Source organism: Neovison vison, chromosome 10, assembly GCF_020171115.1.
Source record: "Neovison vison isolate M4711 chromosome 10, ASM_NN_V1, whole genome shotgun sequence".
In the NCBI taxonomy this organism is placed as follows: domain Eukaryota; kingdom Metazoa; phylum Chordata; class Mammalia; order Carnivora; family Mustelidae; genus Neogale; species Neogale vison.
This window is the reverse complement of record NC_058100.1, coordinates 4,566,716-4,580,386: the sequence shown is the minus strand read 5'-3', so window position 1 is coordinate 4,580,386 and position 13,671 is coordinate 4,566,716. Positions and strand designations below refer to the sequence as shown.

At 63.8% G+C, this 13,671-nt stretch overlaps 1 protein-coding gene across 1 annotated transcript; it reads left to right on the top strand.

Moving 5' to 3' along the window:
- Nucleotides 1–5,598: 5,598 nt before the first annotated feature.
- VSIG8 (V-set and immunoglobulin domain containing 8) lies at nt 5,599–12,495 on the top strand. The gene is made up of 7 exons (XM_044266224.1): nt 5,599–5,647; nt 9,048–9,223; nt 9,662–9,863; nt 9,962–10,183; nt 10,742–10,861; nt 11,169–11,376; nt 12,219–12,495. Exons 1-7 carry the CDS (start codon nt 5,599–5,601, stop codon nt 12,493–12,495), a joined length of 1,254 nt encoding a protein of 417 aa, XP_044122159.1.
- Nucleotides 12,496–13,671: the final 1,176 nt, after the last annotated feature.

Below are 13,671 nucleotides of genomic sequence, written 5' to 3'. Positions count from 1 at the left end.
TCCTCTTGGGAGAGGTGTGGTCACCATCTCAGTGCCCATTGATGGCTTTGATGCTGGGATAGGAATAGGGTTGAGGGTTTGGGTGGCTTTTCAGGAGGCTCCTGGGAAGAGGCGTCCAGGGGGTGCTGAGAGTGGAGATCGCGGGGAAGCAGCCAGAGCTAATGAGCGCTTCCGTGTGGCTTCTGGGGAGAGAACGTCCCCAGGCTAGTGGGTCGAGCCCCAAATCAGAGAGTTTGAAGTCTTGAAGGGATCCACAACACCCTCTGGTGCTTGGATCTCCTTTGTAAGCTCTAACCAAACAACTGGGCAGTGTGAACTTGCACACCCCGAGAGAGAGGGTGCTCACGACCTCAGAAGGCAACCCAAGCTTGCTCAGACCAGCCCTGATGCTCAGAATGTCTGCCTGTGCACCCACCTGCCGGTGGGGCCCTTTCTACAAACCACACCCCTTCAAGCACCTCGTACCCCGGGTCCTGTGTAGTCCGGCTCCGTGTGGGCACGGATTTGAAATTCTGGAAACACAGAACTCTTCTAAGAGTTTGTGGGGTGGGGACAGTTGTTGGAAGGAGGCGGGGGAGGGAAGAAGCTGGGCATTTAGCCCTCCTGACAGTGAACGCTTCCGCTGTCCCGACCAGGCTGGCGGGGCTGTGCTGCCCCTGAGCCCCACCCCTCGGCCGCCTCCCCTCACCTCGCCCAGTGCCTGGGCAACAGGAAACAAACAAACACAAGGAGAGCCCAGGGAGGGCCGGCCCGGCGGCTCCGTGGGGAAGCCTGAGGCTGACCTCCCCCGCCCCCCACGCCTGGGTCTGCCCCTGCCAGTTTCCACGCATCGGCCACTGCCAGGGCCACCGCGAGGGGCTGCCCTGGGCACCGAGGAGGACCGCTGTGCTGCTCTGCAGCATGTGCTGGGGGATTCACACGGCACAATCAGAAGCAAATTTTATTTCTGTAAATTCAAAGTCAGAGTTGGACTGCACGTGTGGAGTCACCCAGCCCAAGGTCTCCCCACAGACAGAGATGTGCAGGCGTCTGGGACGACCAGTCTGCGTCACGGGTCCGTCCTGCAGGCCCGGCTCCAATCCCAGTGATCGCCCTGCTGGACGGGGGGGACAGCTCCCCAGCGGTCCTGGTCTCTAGGATCTTCCCCTCAGTGCGAAAGCCAGCATCAGCCGACTCTCCCGGCCTCATCCTCTTCTCCGGTGGTTGGACACCTTCTGGTTTATTTCCCGAGGGCCGACACACTCCTCCGGCCACTCTCCGTGCTCCCGGGGGCATCACGAGTGGTCCTCCAGAGCTCTTTGTACGTCCCTCCCACCAGGTCAGGGGGCTGCCTGCCTAACGCCATGGCTCGCGACCCCGTGAGTGAGGGGGCGCCTCTTCCCTTGCTGATCTCCCCCAAAGATGGGACTCCAGGAGGACAGGGCGGGTTGTGCTGCTGGCTGCCTCCCCGGGGCCCAGCCGTTTGTGGGATGCATGAGGGTCCCGCAGGATACGGCTGCCCTCTGTGAGGGGAGCACAGCTCGGTTCTCCAGAGCCGCTCTGATCTCTGGGCGTGTCCCCAGGAATCCCCACACTCCTTCTAAACCCGCTCAGCCGGGGATGCTGAGCCCCTCAGCCCCAACCCGGTTCCCGAAACTGAGCCCACACACACATGTTGGCCTTTGTCCATCACTGACCACCCCTTCCTCGTCCGAACTCGGCAGTCTCCCGCCACGCCCCCGGTGCCCCCCGTAACCCACTCTTCTCGTCCCCCCCACCATGGCCTCACCTGGTCGCCCGCCCACCGGCAGCCGTTGCTGAGAACAGCTGGAAAGGGCGGTCAGCCGTGGGGCTTTTCTCTTCTCTGCGACCCTGAACTCGGAAGCAGGTCTGCGCGCTCTGGCCCCGCGTGCTGGTGTCCCTCCCGTGGCCGTTCAGACGGCTGCTCCTGGACCCTGTCCTCCGGGGCCCCTCCCGGGTCTGCTGCCCGCGCCCTGGGTGGGGTAGGGGTGAGCCTGGGTCTACACAGGGTCCTGAGAGAGGGGGCGAGGAGCCTGCTGTGAGCGTGTGTGTGCCGCTTCGCGGGGGGCAGGCTGCAGACCCAGGGCCCTGGAAGGGGGGTGGGAGCTCAAGCTTGAGCCTGCGGTCCGGGCGGCGAGGCTGGAGGCCGGGCCCTGCGGGCTGCGTGTGAGCCGTGCGGGGCTTCAGAGGAAGAGGAGGTTGGCTGCGGCCTCTGCTGTCCTTCCTTCCCCAAGACATTGTGCCTCTCCCCCTGGCTCAGAGGCAGCCTCGGGCTCCTCTGGCTCCTGGGTCTGCCTCTTCCCTTCTTCTCGGTGTCTCTGTTTACTCCTTTCTATGTCTCTGTCTTGAGATTCTGCCTCTGTCTTAGGAAACAAGGAAATACAACCCCCACTGGGCGGCCTGTACAGAGGAAGGGCCATCTCCCCGGTGAACGACGGATTTCTTAGGAAATGTGGGTGCTGCACCCCGAATGGCAGCCTGGGCCTCTGCCGCCTCTGTCCCTCAGAGCCTCTGATGAGCCACCCGGATGCCTCTGCCTTCACGAGCCCCTGCTCTCCCAATCACCTTCTCTCCCCCTGGGGCACAGACAGACCGCCACAGTCCCCTGGATGTGGCCAACCTTTCTGAGACCTGCAGAGAAAGTGGGTGGGGACATGGGAAGTTTGGGGTGGAGGCTGGGCGGGGGAAGGGGAGAAGGAGGAGTTGGGGTTGTGGGCTCCCACGAGTGGCCTCTCTTCCTTTGCTGAGGAGGAGCCCAGAGCGACAGTCGGGCTGGGGGCCAGGTCTGTGCTGTGAAAACCAAGCTGATTCCCCAGGGCCCACCCTCCGCCGCCTCCCCCCAGAACCCTGCAGGGCTCAGGGCACAAGGCAGGAAGGCTGGCGGCCTCATTTATGGGCCCCAAACTGTAAGGAGGTGGCAATTAGCCCTCAGTGGGTCAAAGGGAACAACAATGTGCTTTGCCTTTTAAGGCTTTGAGGGGCCCCTGTGTGGAGCCCTCAAAAGTGGCTGTCCTTCTAGAAGCATCTAGGCCCTCAGTCTCTCCCAACATGCATCCCCAAGACTCCAAAACCAGCCTCGTCTGAGCCAGTAACACTTCCGCTGGTGGACTCTGTCTTCCGGTTCGATATGGTGTCTGCGCCCCACTCACTGCTGAGAACCCCGGCACCCCACGGCCCGCCCCCCGGGGAGCTGCACTGGGGGCAGGCTTAGGCTGTGAAGCGGGACTCCTGCGGTTACATTTGCTAGGGGGTTAGGTTGCTTTAGTGGGCTCGTGCATACGTGGAACTCTGTCCCTCGCCCTGGGACCTCCGTTCACACGCTGAGCTATGACGAGCAAAGGGGTGTTCTTCCAGAGCAAAGGGGTGAATATTCTAGCCAGTCTGGGATTAGCAGGCGGACACTGAAGTCTTTCTCATAAATAAAACCTCACTTTGGCTCTGCACACATCACCCTGCCAGAACGGCAGCCCCTGTCCTAAATGGAACCATCGTCCGTCCAAACTCCAGTCCCTACTCAGATCGAACAAATTCTTGTAGCAGGAGGCCCAGCCCGAGTCCGTCTCAGCCCGGCCTTCAGCTTCCCGAGCCAGGCTGTGAGTGCAAGTGAGCCCCTGTTCATGCCTTGTCCTAACACGGACCCGGACCGGGACGGGGCGCCACAAGCCCCAGCCTCAGCTCCTGCTGTTAATCTAGCTTAATCTAGGCTTTGTTCCCCTCCTGGCCTCAAGGCTGACCGTGAGCTCATTGGCGATCCCAACTAACTGACCGAAGTTTCACCCTGATTCTGGCAGGAACCATCAGGACCCAATGTACCAAGCCTATACTCCAGTGTGTCCAATCTCCTTCTTCCTGGCCCATGGTTCTCCCCCTGCCCATCCCTGACCTTCCACGCTTTTCCCCTGCGCGTGGGTCTACGATCCCACAGGGCCACGGAGCCCTTTCCTGGGGCCCCTCTGAGAGTCAGGATGCCTGGCTGTCCCCCACTCTGTCAGGCCCACAGCAGCCCCCGGGCTGGGTACCCCGCCTGTGGGGTGGGGAATGGTGATCCCTGTTCTGAACGTGCAGGACAATCCCATAAACCTTGAAATAAACAAGGAAATAAGGATATTCTCTGGTACGGCAGAGCACCCTGTCATTGCTGAGAGCGCGGTGGGGTGGCATGGAGCGCGGAGACGCGTGCATTCCTTGTGCTTCCTCGTTGGGCTGCCGCTGAGCCCGGAGCTTTCCCCGAGACTCCCCCCCCACCCCTGTCCTCTCTGTGCCCCCTGCCAGGGAGGGGGAAGCCCTGCCACTCAGGACCCCCACCATCGTGAGCGGGCGGCCCTGGGACACCCCGCCCCAGAGACCATTAGTGGGGCTCGTGCTCTGCCTTGTGCCTTTCCCTGCCAGGACCTCCCCACCCAGCTCCAACCTGCCCAGAGCTGCGCTGGCCTTGACACCCCAGTGAGCTGTCCAGGTCACAAGGGTCCTGGTTGCCTTTCTGGGCAGAGAAGCAAGGACACTAAGTGGTCCCTAAAATAAGTACACACAGCAGAGATGTGGCTCATGTCGGGTGAGCAGGTGCACATGGGCTCGCCACCCCAGTCCCCCACCCTCCTGGGGCTGTTCCTGCCAGTCCCCTGGCTGCCCCGGTGGCCCGTGCTCTCCCCTCGCCCCCTCCACACACCCTGGCTCCTCTCCTGCCAAGCCCCGCTGCAATGGTGTTGGTTCTGCAGGGATGGAGGCTTAATCCCCCAACAGCCCTGCTCCCAGGGATCCCTTGTGCTCAGGGCTGACCTCACCCGGGTATGGGTGTGGGGCACGGCTCCAGAGGGAGGAAGACCCCCATTCCCAGACACCCTTTTCTCTCAGCTCTGGAGGCTGGACTCCCCTTGAAAGGCCAGAAGCCTACCGGGGAAGGTGGGCTAGCCATTCCCCGGTCCCTTTCATCTGCCTGGGCCTTCCCTCCAGCCTATGTCCCCCTCCCAGCAGGCCACTTCCCACAGACCTCCACGTGGTGGTGGTGGGGGGGTCCCCAGGGTCTGGGTGCTGGAAGGAGGGACTTGGAGTGCTGGAGCCTGCAGGGGAGGCTGGGTCAGGCCCTTGGGCTCAGTATTAACCCTTCAAGGCCTGGCCGCCCTTCCTCCCCAAGCCTGACTCTCCTTCCACTTCCCCATTTCCCCCAGGGAAGGAGGCAACAAATGAGTGGTGAAGGGAGCCTCGTGGACGCTGTGAAATGGGGCGACTGTTGTTACCCCGAGGATGGGGCCAGGAGGAAGTGGAAGTTTAACAGGAGCCTAATTACAAGACCCGCTGGCCGCCCTGCGCCACTCTCGGGATCGGGAAGAGCTTGGGTGAGGGCTGGGTAATGCCTGGGTAGGCCACTCTGTCACCCCGATAATTAGGGTTCCTGGGGCTCCTCCCCAAGGCGGGGACCAGGCCCCCTCCCTCCCATAGAAATAACTCCGGCCGCGGCTGGGCACTCATTGCACGTTCCTGCCACCCCGGGCAGTGTCTGGGCCCTCAGCCCCCCCCCTCCACCCGTCCCCACACACCCACCACCACCACCGGCCCCCCGGGAAACCCAGCCCAGGCGGAGGAGACACCGAGCCTAGAGACATGGGAGTTCGAAGAGCACTCCACCTTCTGCTCGTGTGCCTGAGCCCAGGTATGCGGCTGGGCATCGGGCAGGGATGCCCACACGACGCCGGGGCCCAGGGGGCAGGGAGAGGGGCATCGAGGGCCCCGCAGAGGAGCCTGGGGGTGGTCAGAGACACCTGCCGCCCGCCCGCAGTGCATATGGCCAAGGGCCCGTCCCCAGGAGAGCCCTGTGCCCAAGGGTTTGGGGCACGTGTCTGTGGGGCAGGAGTTCTGGATGGATCTGGGCTGTGCCTCTGAGCCGTGCAGGGCTCAAACACACATGCACGTGTGCATGGGAGCCCAGGCCTGCCTGGGGGACTCGGGGCTCTGGGGGTGGGGCAGGGGGTCAGGTGAGCAGCAAAGCTGGAGGCGCCGAGGAGGAGCCTGGAAAGACCCCTCTCCTCGGCGTGTGCTGGTCCCAGACTGGGGACCCCCCAGCCCCAGGCTAGCATCAAGGGCCTGGAGGTGCTTGCCACGAGAAGGCAGAGCCTCGGTGTAGTCTGCGGGGGCAAGGACGGACCCTGCTCCAGGCCCCTGAGCTCTGAGAGGCCCTGGGAAGCGCCACACCCCTGGCATGAGGCCTGAGGAGGGCGAGGAGGGAGCTGCCCAGAGCCCCCTCACCCCGGTGGGGCACACCCGAGAGCAGGGCTGGGGAACAGATGCTGTGGCCGCCTGCCCGGGCTGGGGCAAGTCCCAGCACGGGCCGTTCTGTGTGGGCCTCGCTGGAAATGGCTCCGAGACCCTCGGGGGTTCTGGATTTGGCAAGAGGGGCTTTGTGGGAGGAACTCGGGAAGGGGAGCACATTTTCAGCCTTTGTTCATGCTCGTGCGTGTGCGTGTGTGTACATGTGTGAGAGAGAGAGATTGAGAGAGAGAGAGACTGTATTGTCAACAAGGTGCTTGCAGAGCCCCCGGGCCACTGCGAGCGGGTCGGCAGAGCCCACTCGGGACGCGTCCATGTGTGTGGTGTGGGTGCGGGAGGGCAGAGCCCGCGCTCCAATACTCTCTCCTAAGGGAGCCTGTTGTCCCCTCCCGCACCTCCAGAGGGAGGGTGAGCAGCTGGGGAAGCAGCTTGAGGCTTCTTGGAGGGTTTACAAGCCGAGAACAGGTAGTGCAGCCCCCACCCGGTGCCCTTGTGGGGGACCCTGCATCGCCACTGCCCCTGTCCTCCCTCCCTCTCTGTGCTGACCAGCTCTCTCTCCCACCCTGGCTTTCTTCCCGCTCTCCGGTCTCTCTCTTCTCTCCCATTTCTTGGAATATGTCCTTATGGCCACTGCATGAGGGACCTAGGTGAGAGGGCAGGGACGACTTCCTCAGGGGAGCGTGAAGGGGTGTGGAAAGGCTGGAGCCCTGGGTGGAGGTTGAGAGGCTGGTGAGGCTGGCCTGGGACCGCGGAGGGTGGGGCACCCTCATTCAGCCCGTCCCTCCTTCCCAATGCCCGACCCTCCTGCCCACTAGCCCTCAGGGATGGGGACAGCTGGTCCCGTCCCTCCTTCCCAATGCCCGACCCTCCTGCCTACTAGCCCCCAGGGATGGGGACAGCTGGTCCCCTGGGGATGGGGACAGGCCTCAGGGCTGTGGGTTGCTCCCAGAAGCCCTTCCTCAGGGCGGAGCCTCTGCTCTCCACGGAGCCGGCCCATCCCTGGCTTGTCTCCTGCTGCCTGGGGAACTGGGAGTCAGCGCTAGGATCCTTATCTCAGGAGAGCGGGTGTTTTCTTGTCCTGGGGCTGGAGGAGGCATCCCCGGATCCCGTTAGTGCCCAGGGGCCAGCCTGCCTGCTTCGGGTCCCTCTGGAAGCTATGGGGTTAGGGCTGCTGCCCGCCAGGGTCCCCGGGGGCAAGCTCAGTGATCCTTGAGGGCTCGGGGGCTGTTGAGAGGCCCCTGCTGGCTCTCTAGAACTGGGTTAAGCTTCTGAAGATGTGTCTAGTCTTGAAGGACTGCACACGGGGACTCTGGGAGTGTGCGGCGGGTGTGTCTTCCGGGTGAATGCAAACGGGTGTCGGCGTGCGGCTGCGGGTCTGCGCGGGTTGGCCCGTGTCCCCGTGGGCAGGGCGGTGGGACAGCACAGGCGCACAGCTGCGTCTGTGTGTTGCTGTGTGGCTGTGACCACGCATCGCTGCATCTGTGTGTGGGACACACTCTCTACCAAGAACGCAGGCCCCAGAAAGATCAAGGGAAGGGCAGAGCCCAGCGAGAGGCTGAGACCCGAGACCAGGGCTGGGGCTCCAGAGGGTTTGCTGGCTGTCCTGAGCATAGGAGGGGAGAGAGCCTGGCTGGGCCAGGGGCCTGGGAGGTGGAGCCCTCCTGCCCTGCTTGCCAAGGTTGGGGCCCTGGCACCCCCTCCCCCTTTGTCTTCCTCTCTGGGTCCAACCGGTCGGGGCTAGTGCTCACCTGGGGCTTCAGGTTAGGGAGGGCAAGGAGCCCAGGCCTGAGCTTCCGGATCCTGGCCCCTCACCAGGGCTGACTCAGCGCAGCTCAGGCTGTTCGGAGTGGGAGGGGCCCCGAGTAGAGAGCGAGCAGGAGAGGGCGGCTACCCCGAGCCGCACCGTCACTGTCGTACAGGGAAGGACACAAGTCCACGACGCCGTGTCACCACGCGAGGCTCTGACTACGTTGCGGAGGCACGGGCCGTATTCCAGGCACACAGCCTCCCTCCCCATTAGACAAAAACCATCAGACGGGAGCCTGGCTACCTCCTGTCGTGCACGGGCACAGACGATGGCTCAGAGCACTGACACAGCGGGGCACACGCAGCCACACCCAGGCTTGTGGCCACAGGCACGCATGGTCACACACAGAGACGCACACACAAACATGACCGGCCTTCTGCTCCTCGGGACAGAAAGGGGCCCTGAAGGCCGTGGTGCCCATCCTCCTAGAGCCGGTGAGCCTCCCTGGCCAGAGGAGATGGCTCTGCACGAGCCCGGCTTCTCCGTCAGAGCATTTAACGACTCTGGTTGTTTCATGCGCTCAAACACACACACGCATACATGCACACACGCACACACACACACAGTCCTGTGTGCATAAGATACCCTGGTTATATGCAGGAGATCCCTACAGTACACCTGAGCAGCCACAAATACTCACAAGCACACAAAGTGTACACACACACACACAATCATGCACGCACACACGCAAGCACACATAACAGGCATACACATGCGAACAGTGTTCAGACACAATCCCACACTAGTGTAGGCTGTAGACATGTACACAAGTACGCGCAGACATGCACAGACCAATCCCTGCCTCCTCTCTCTCTCTCTCTCTCTCTCTCTCTGTCACACACACACACACACACACACACACACACACACAATGGGGGCAGCCGCTCCTTCCTAGGAACTCCACAGAGAACGGTGAAGAGAGGGGCTGGAGCTCACGCCCCCACTTCCCCATCTCCACCCCCATCTGCCCCTCCCCCAGCGCTGCTGAGTGCTGTGCGGATCAACGGGGATGGCCAGGAGGTCCTGTACCTGGCGGAAGGTGATAACGTGAGACTGGGCTGCCCCTACATCCTGGACCCTGAGGACTATGGCCCCAACGGACTGGACATCGAGTGGATGCAGCTCAATTCAGACCCCTCCCATCGGGAGAATGTCGTGAGTGTCTGGCTCAGGGTCCCCCTTACCCTGCACTTCATGGTGTCAACCTGGAGGGTTGCTGACACCCTCAGGGGAAAGGGAGGGCAGAGAAGCAAATGAAGACCTTGAACTTCCCCCACGGCCTCTCTGGGAAAGGGGGCTGCAGCAGGGAGGGCTCTGCCATCACAAGTCACACCTCAGCCGCCTTCCCCCACCTGCTGCAGAGGGCACGGGAGGCCTCAGGGCAGTCCCAGCCCGACCTTGCGCTTTCCAAAGCGTCTGATCGCATCCACTCTCATGCCCTCACCACGGGGTTCCGGGGTCGGGTGTCATGACCACCATCGCTACCCTCCACAGGGACTCAGAGAAGTTCAGCGAGGCTCCTGAGGACGCCGAGCCGCGCGGGGTCCCTTGCTCTGCCTGTGTCACATATCCCTGCTCTCCTCTTCCTCACAGTTCCTGAGCTACCAGGACAAGAGGATCAATCACGGAAACCTCCCCCACCTGCAGCAGAGGGTCCGCTTCGCCGCCTCGGACCCCAGCCAGTACGATGCCTCCATCAACCTCATGAACCTGCAGGTGTCGGACACGGCCACTTACGAGTGCAGGGTGAAGAAGACCACCATGGCCAGCCGGAAGGTCATCGTCACTGTCCAAGGTACCGCCGGATACCGCCGGGTGCCTCCGGGCGCCCCTGCCGCAGGCTGCGGCGCCTCCGGGCAGGGCCCTGGCTCACACCTGCCCCATTCTCCACAGCGCGGCCCGCGGTGCCCATGTGCTGGTCCGAGGGCCACATGACCCACGGCAACGACGTGGTGCTGAAGTGTTTTGCCAACGGCGGCACCCCGCCGCTCTCCTACAAGTGGGCCAAGATCAGCGGGCACACCCACCCCTACCGCGCCGGCTCCTACCACTCCCAGCACAGCTTCCACTCCGAGCTCTCCTACCAGGAGTCCTTCCACAGCAACCTGAACCAAGGTGGGACTGGGCGAGCAGCGGGCCCCGGGGTGCAGAGGGCAGGGTCTGGGACGGATAGGTAAGAGCGAGGCTCGGCTCCTGGATTCACCACTGTTTGGCGGCAAGACTCAGGCAAGCGGCTGCATGTTGCTCTGCCTTGGCTTCCCTCCCCCGGGAAAGGGATAATAACATCTACCTTCCAGGGCCGTGTGAGGAGGAAATGGGGGGCGGGGGAGACTGGGAGAAGCTGCGCAGGACTCACAGCCAGAGAGTATCAGGGCTGGAGGGGCCTTTACAAATTCCCGGGTCTAACCGTGTTCTCCCTGTACAAAGAAGGACACCAAGGCCTGGGGAGGGGATGCATTTCCCTAAGGTCACAGAGTGAACGAGGGGTGTCTCTGTGCTGGTGCTGGGAGAGGGTGCCTTGCCTCTCAGTTTCAGCTGGGGGAAAGGGACTCACCTGGAGACTGGGGTGGGCCTCCGCCTTTCCGGCCCCCGCAGCAGCCTCGGCCGGGGTGGTGCTCTCAGACACGGGGCCCCTGGGCCTCCCTCCAGCCCCCTGGCACTCTTCCGTTTCAGGCCTGAACAACGGTGACCTGCTTCTGAAGGACATCTCCCGCGAGGATGACGGGCTCTACCAGTGTACAGTGGCCAACCACGTGGGCTACAGTGTGTGCGTGGTGGAGGTGAAGGTCTCAGGTAGGTGCAGTGGCCGTGGCCCTGGGGGTCCGGGGACCAGAGGGCGGGGCTGAAGGAACCTGGGCTGTGTTTGGAGCCTCCCCCCCACCGGCTCTGCCAGCCCATTGCCATCAGTGCCCAAGGCTCTGCTGGGGGCGGCCGGGAAGCCCTGGGAGAAACATGCACTTAGCGCGGTCCCTTGCCTCTCCTCATCCTTCCTCACTGGGTGTGCCAGGGCCCTGAGATGGCCGGGGATCCTGGCTCTCCTTCCTACAGAGCGCCTGCCCTGGCCCCTCCCGGTGATCCGGCTCCTTACTTCTCTCCACAGACTCCCGGCGCATAGGCATGATCATAGGCGCAGTGCTGGGCTCTCTGCTCATGCTGGCCTGTCTGATGGTGGGCATCTGGGGGCTCATCTGCTGCTGCTGCGGGGGCCCCGGGGCCGGCGGCGCCCGCGGTGCCTTCGGCTACGGCAACGGCGTTGGCGGCGGGGTCGGCGGCGGCGGGGCCTGCGGCGACTTGGCTAGTGAGATCAGGTAAAACCTGATGCATGCTGCATGCTGCCAAGCGGCGGGGGACCGGCGCCCTGCCCTCCTCACCCCCGCCTGCCACCGGCCGGCGGGACCCCCACCCCCACCCTGCCTGCCATCGCCAGGAGTGCTGGGACCGCAGCATGTCGACCTGCCACTCGTCTGGCTCCTCCCCCTCCCGCGCCGGTCTTCACCTCTACCCCCTGCCCTCCGTTTCCCTCCTGTCGGTGCACCTCTCTGTCCATCTCGTCTAGACTGTAAGCTCCTGGAGGGCAGGGTCTGCATTTTTGCATGTTTCCCCTGTTTCGCGCCGGTGACAATTCTGGACATGCTTATTTAAGAAGAGTCAATAGTAAGAATAGTGCTAATAACATATTAGAAACCAACTAGTAATAAAAATAGAACAAGACTAGTCGTGCTAATGGCTGCAGTGCCCTGGGGATGGAGGAAGGGATGGAGCAGGAGGTTGAGGGGCAGAGGTGTGGAGAAGAGAAAGCGAGAGGGCCAGGCTGGTGTTAGCTACGGAGAGAAGGACAGGTAAGGCCGCCCCTCCTGGGTCCCCGCGCCTCCCTTCCCGCGAAGGCGGGCGGCGGTGCGCACGTCAGACGGGGCCGCAGGGCGCCTGACGGGGCTGCCGGACAGGCTCTGTCTGCGGCGTGGAGACCGTGGCCCCGGGGTCGCCGGCCCGGAGGAGGCAGAGGAGTGCAGGTGGAGGCCGAGGGAGAGGCGAGGCGCAGGCGGAGGGAGGCGCGGGGCCGAGAGGCTGCTGGCGCCCCCGGCTCCCGCCAGGCCGTGCCCACGCCGCGCCCGGAGGAGCCCGCTCACCCGCCCGCCTGTTGTTTCCACAGAGAGGACGCCGAGGCGCCCGGGTGCAAGGCCAGCGGGCGCGGCCGCAGCGTCACCCACCTGCTGGGGTACCCGACGCAGACCGTCAGCCGCTCCCTGCGCCGCAAGTACGCGCCCCCGCCCTGCGGCGGCCCCGAGGATGTGGCCCTGGCGCCCTGCGCCGCCGCCGCCGGCCCCTGCGAAGCGGGCCCCTCCCCGGTCTACGTCAAGGTCAAGAGCGCCGAGCCCGCCGACTGCGCCGAGGGGCCGCGGCAGCGCACCGACGGCCTCCTGGTGTGAGCGCGCCGCGGGGCCGCCCGCCCGCCGCTGGGAATGCGCTCGGCCCCGGGCCCGCCGCGCCCGCCCCGCGCCTCCTGGCCACCGGGGCCCGCGGCGCCTCCTCGGGGCCCGGGCGAGAGGGGCGCGGGGGCCGGGAGCGGGAGGGAGGGGGCAGCGCCGAGCGCGGTCGAGGCGGAGGCGCGGCGTCTCCAGCCCAGCCGGAGGGCCCCGGGACCGGGGAGGGGGTGCGGGTCCGGACTGGCTGGTGGCGCGGGAGAGCTGAGCTCCCGGGCGGCAGTGTTAGCACAATAAAGCACCTGTAAGACCTCAGACTGTGCCGGCTGTGGTTCCGCCGAGGGGCGGCGCGGGGGCGGGGGGGACGCGGGTGGCTGCTCCCGGGCCGGGGCTGCGCTCCCGCCCTTCTTCCCTCCCACCTCTGGCGGGCGGCGGGCGGGCGGGAAGGGGTTGCGGGGGTCGGGGGTGGATGGGGCAACTGTACCCTTCGTCCCGCTTTCCCTTCCCATTCCGGAAGGTAGAGGAGGGGAACCGGGACCCTGACCGCGGGGACCTCCCGAAGGTTCCCAGCCATCCTCCGCACTCCCCGTCCTCCGCCCACATCCACCTCCTCCTCCTTCCTCCTCTCTCCCGGGCGTCTGCCTGCCTTCTCAACCGCCAGGAAGGGTTTCAGAGCCCCACTCTGGGGTAGAAGACCTCCGAGGGCCTCTAACGTAACCTCTCCCCACCCCGCCCCCTTTAATGGAAAACGGACGGACATTTTTTGAGAACCCACTAAGGGCCAGGTGCTTTCCAATATGCTTGTCTTCTTTAATCGTTCCTTTAGTCGTATGATGTCGTGCGCTGTCCCCTCGTGCAGATGAAGAAACCAGGGCTTGAGGGATAGATATCTTGACCAAGGCCACAAAGGTAATGCAGGTGTTGAAGCAGGCTCTTTGGCTCTAGGACCTCAGGCTGTCTCTCTGATATTTGAATTCCTGCTACAGCATTCCTGACAAATGATGCTCCGGCCTCTTGCGTACCTCCAGGGGCATCTTACTATCTCCCAAATCAGTCTCTTCGGCTTCTGACACAGTCAGAAAGATATTTCTTCTATTGAACCCAGAGTTTGTTCCCTAGAACTTTTATCTCTTGGTCCACATTCTCTCAGGGAGCCCTAAACGTCCTATTTCCAAGTCCGCC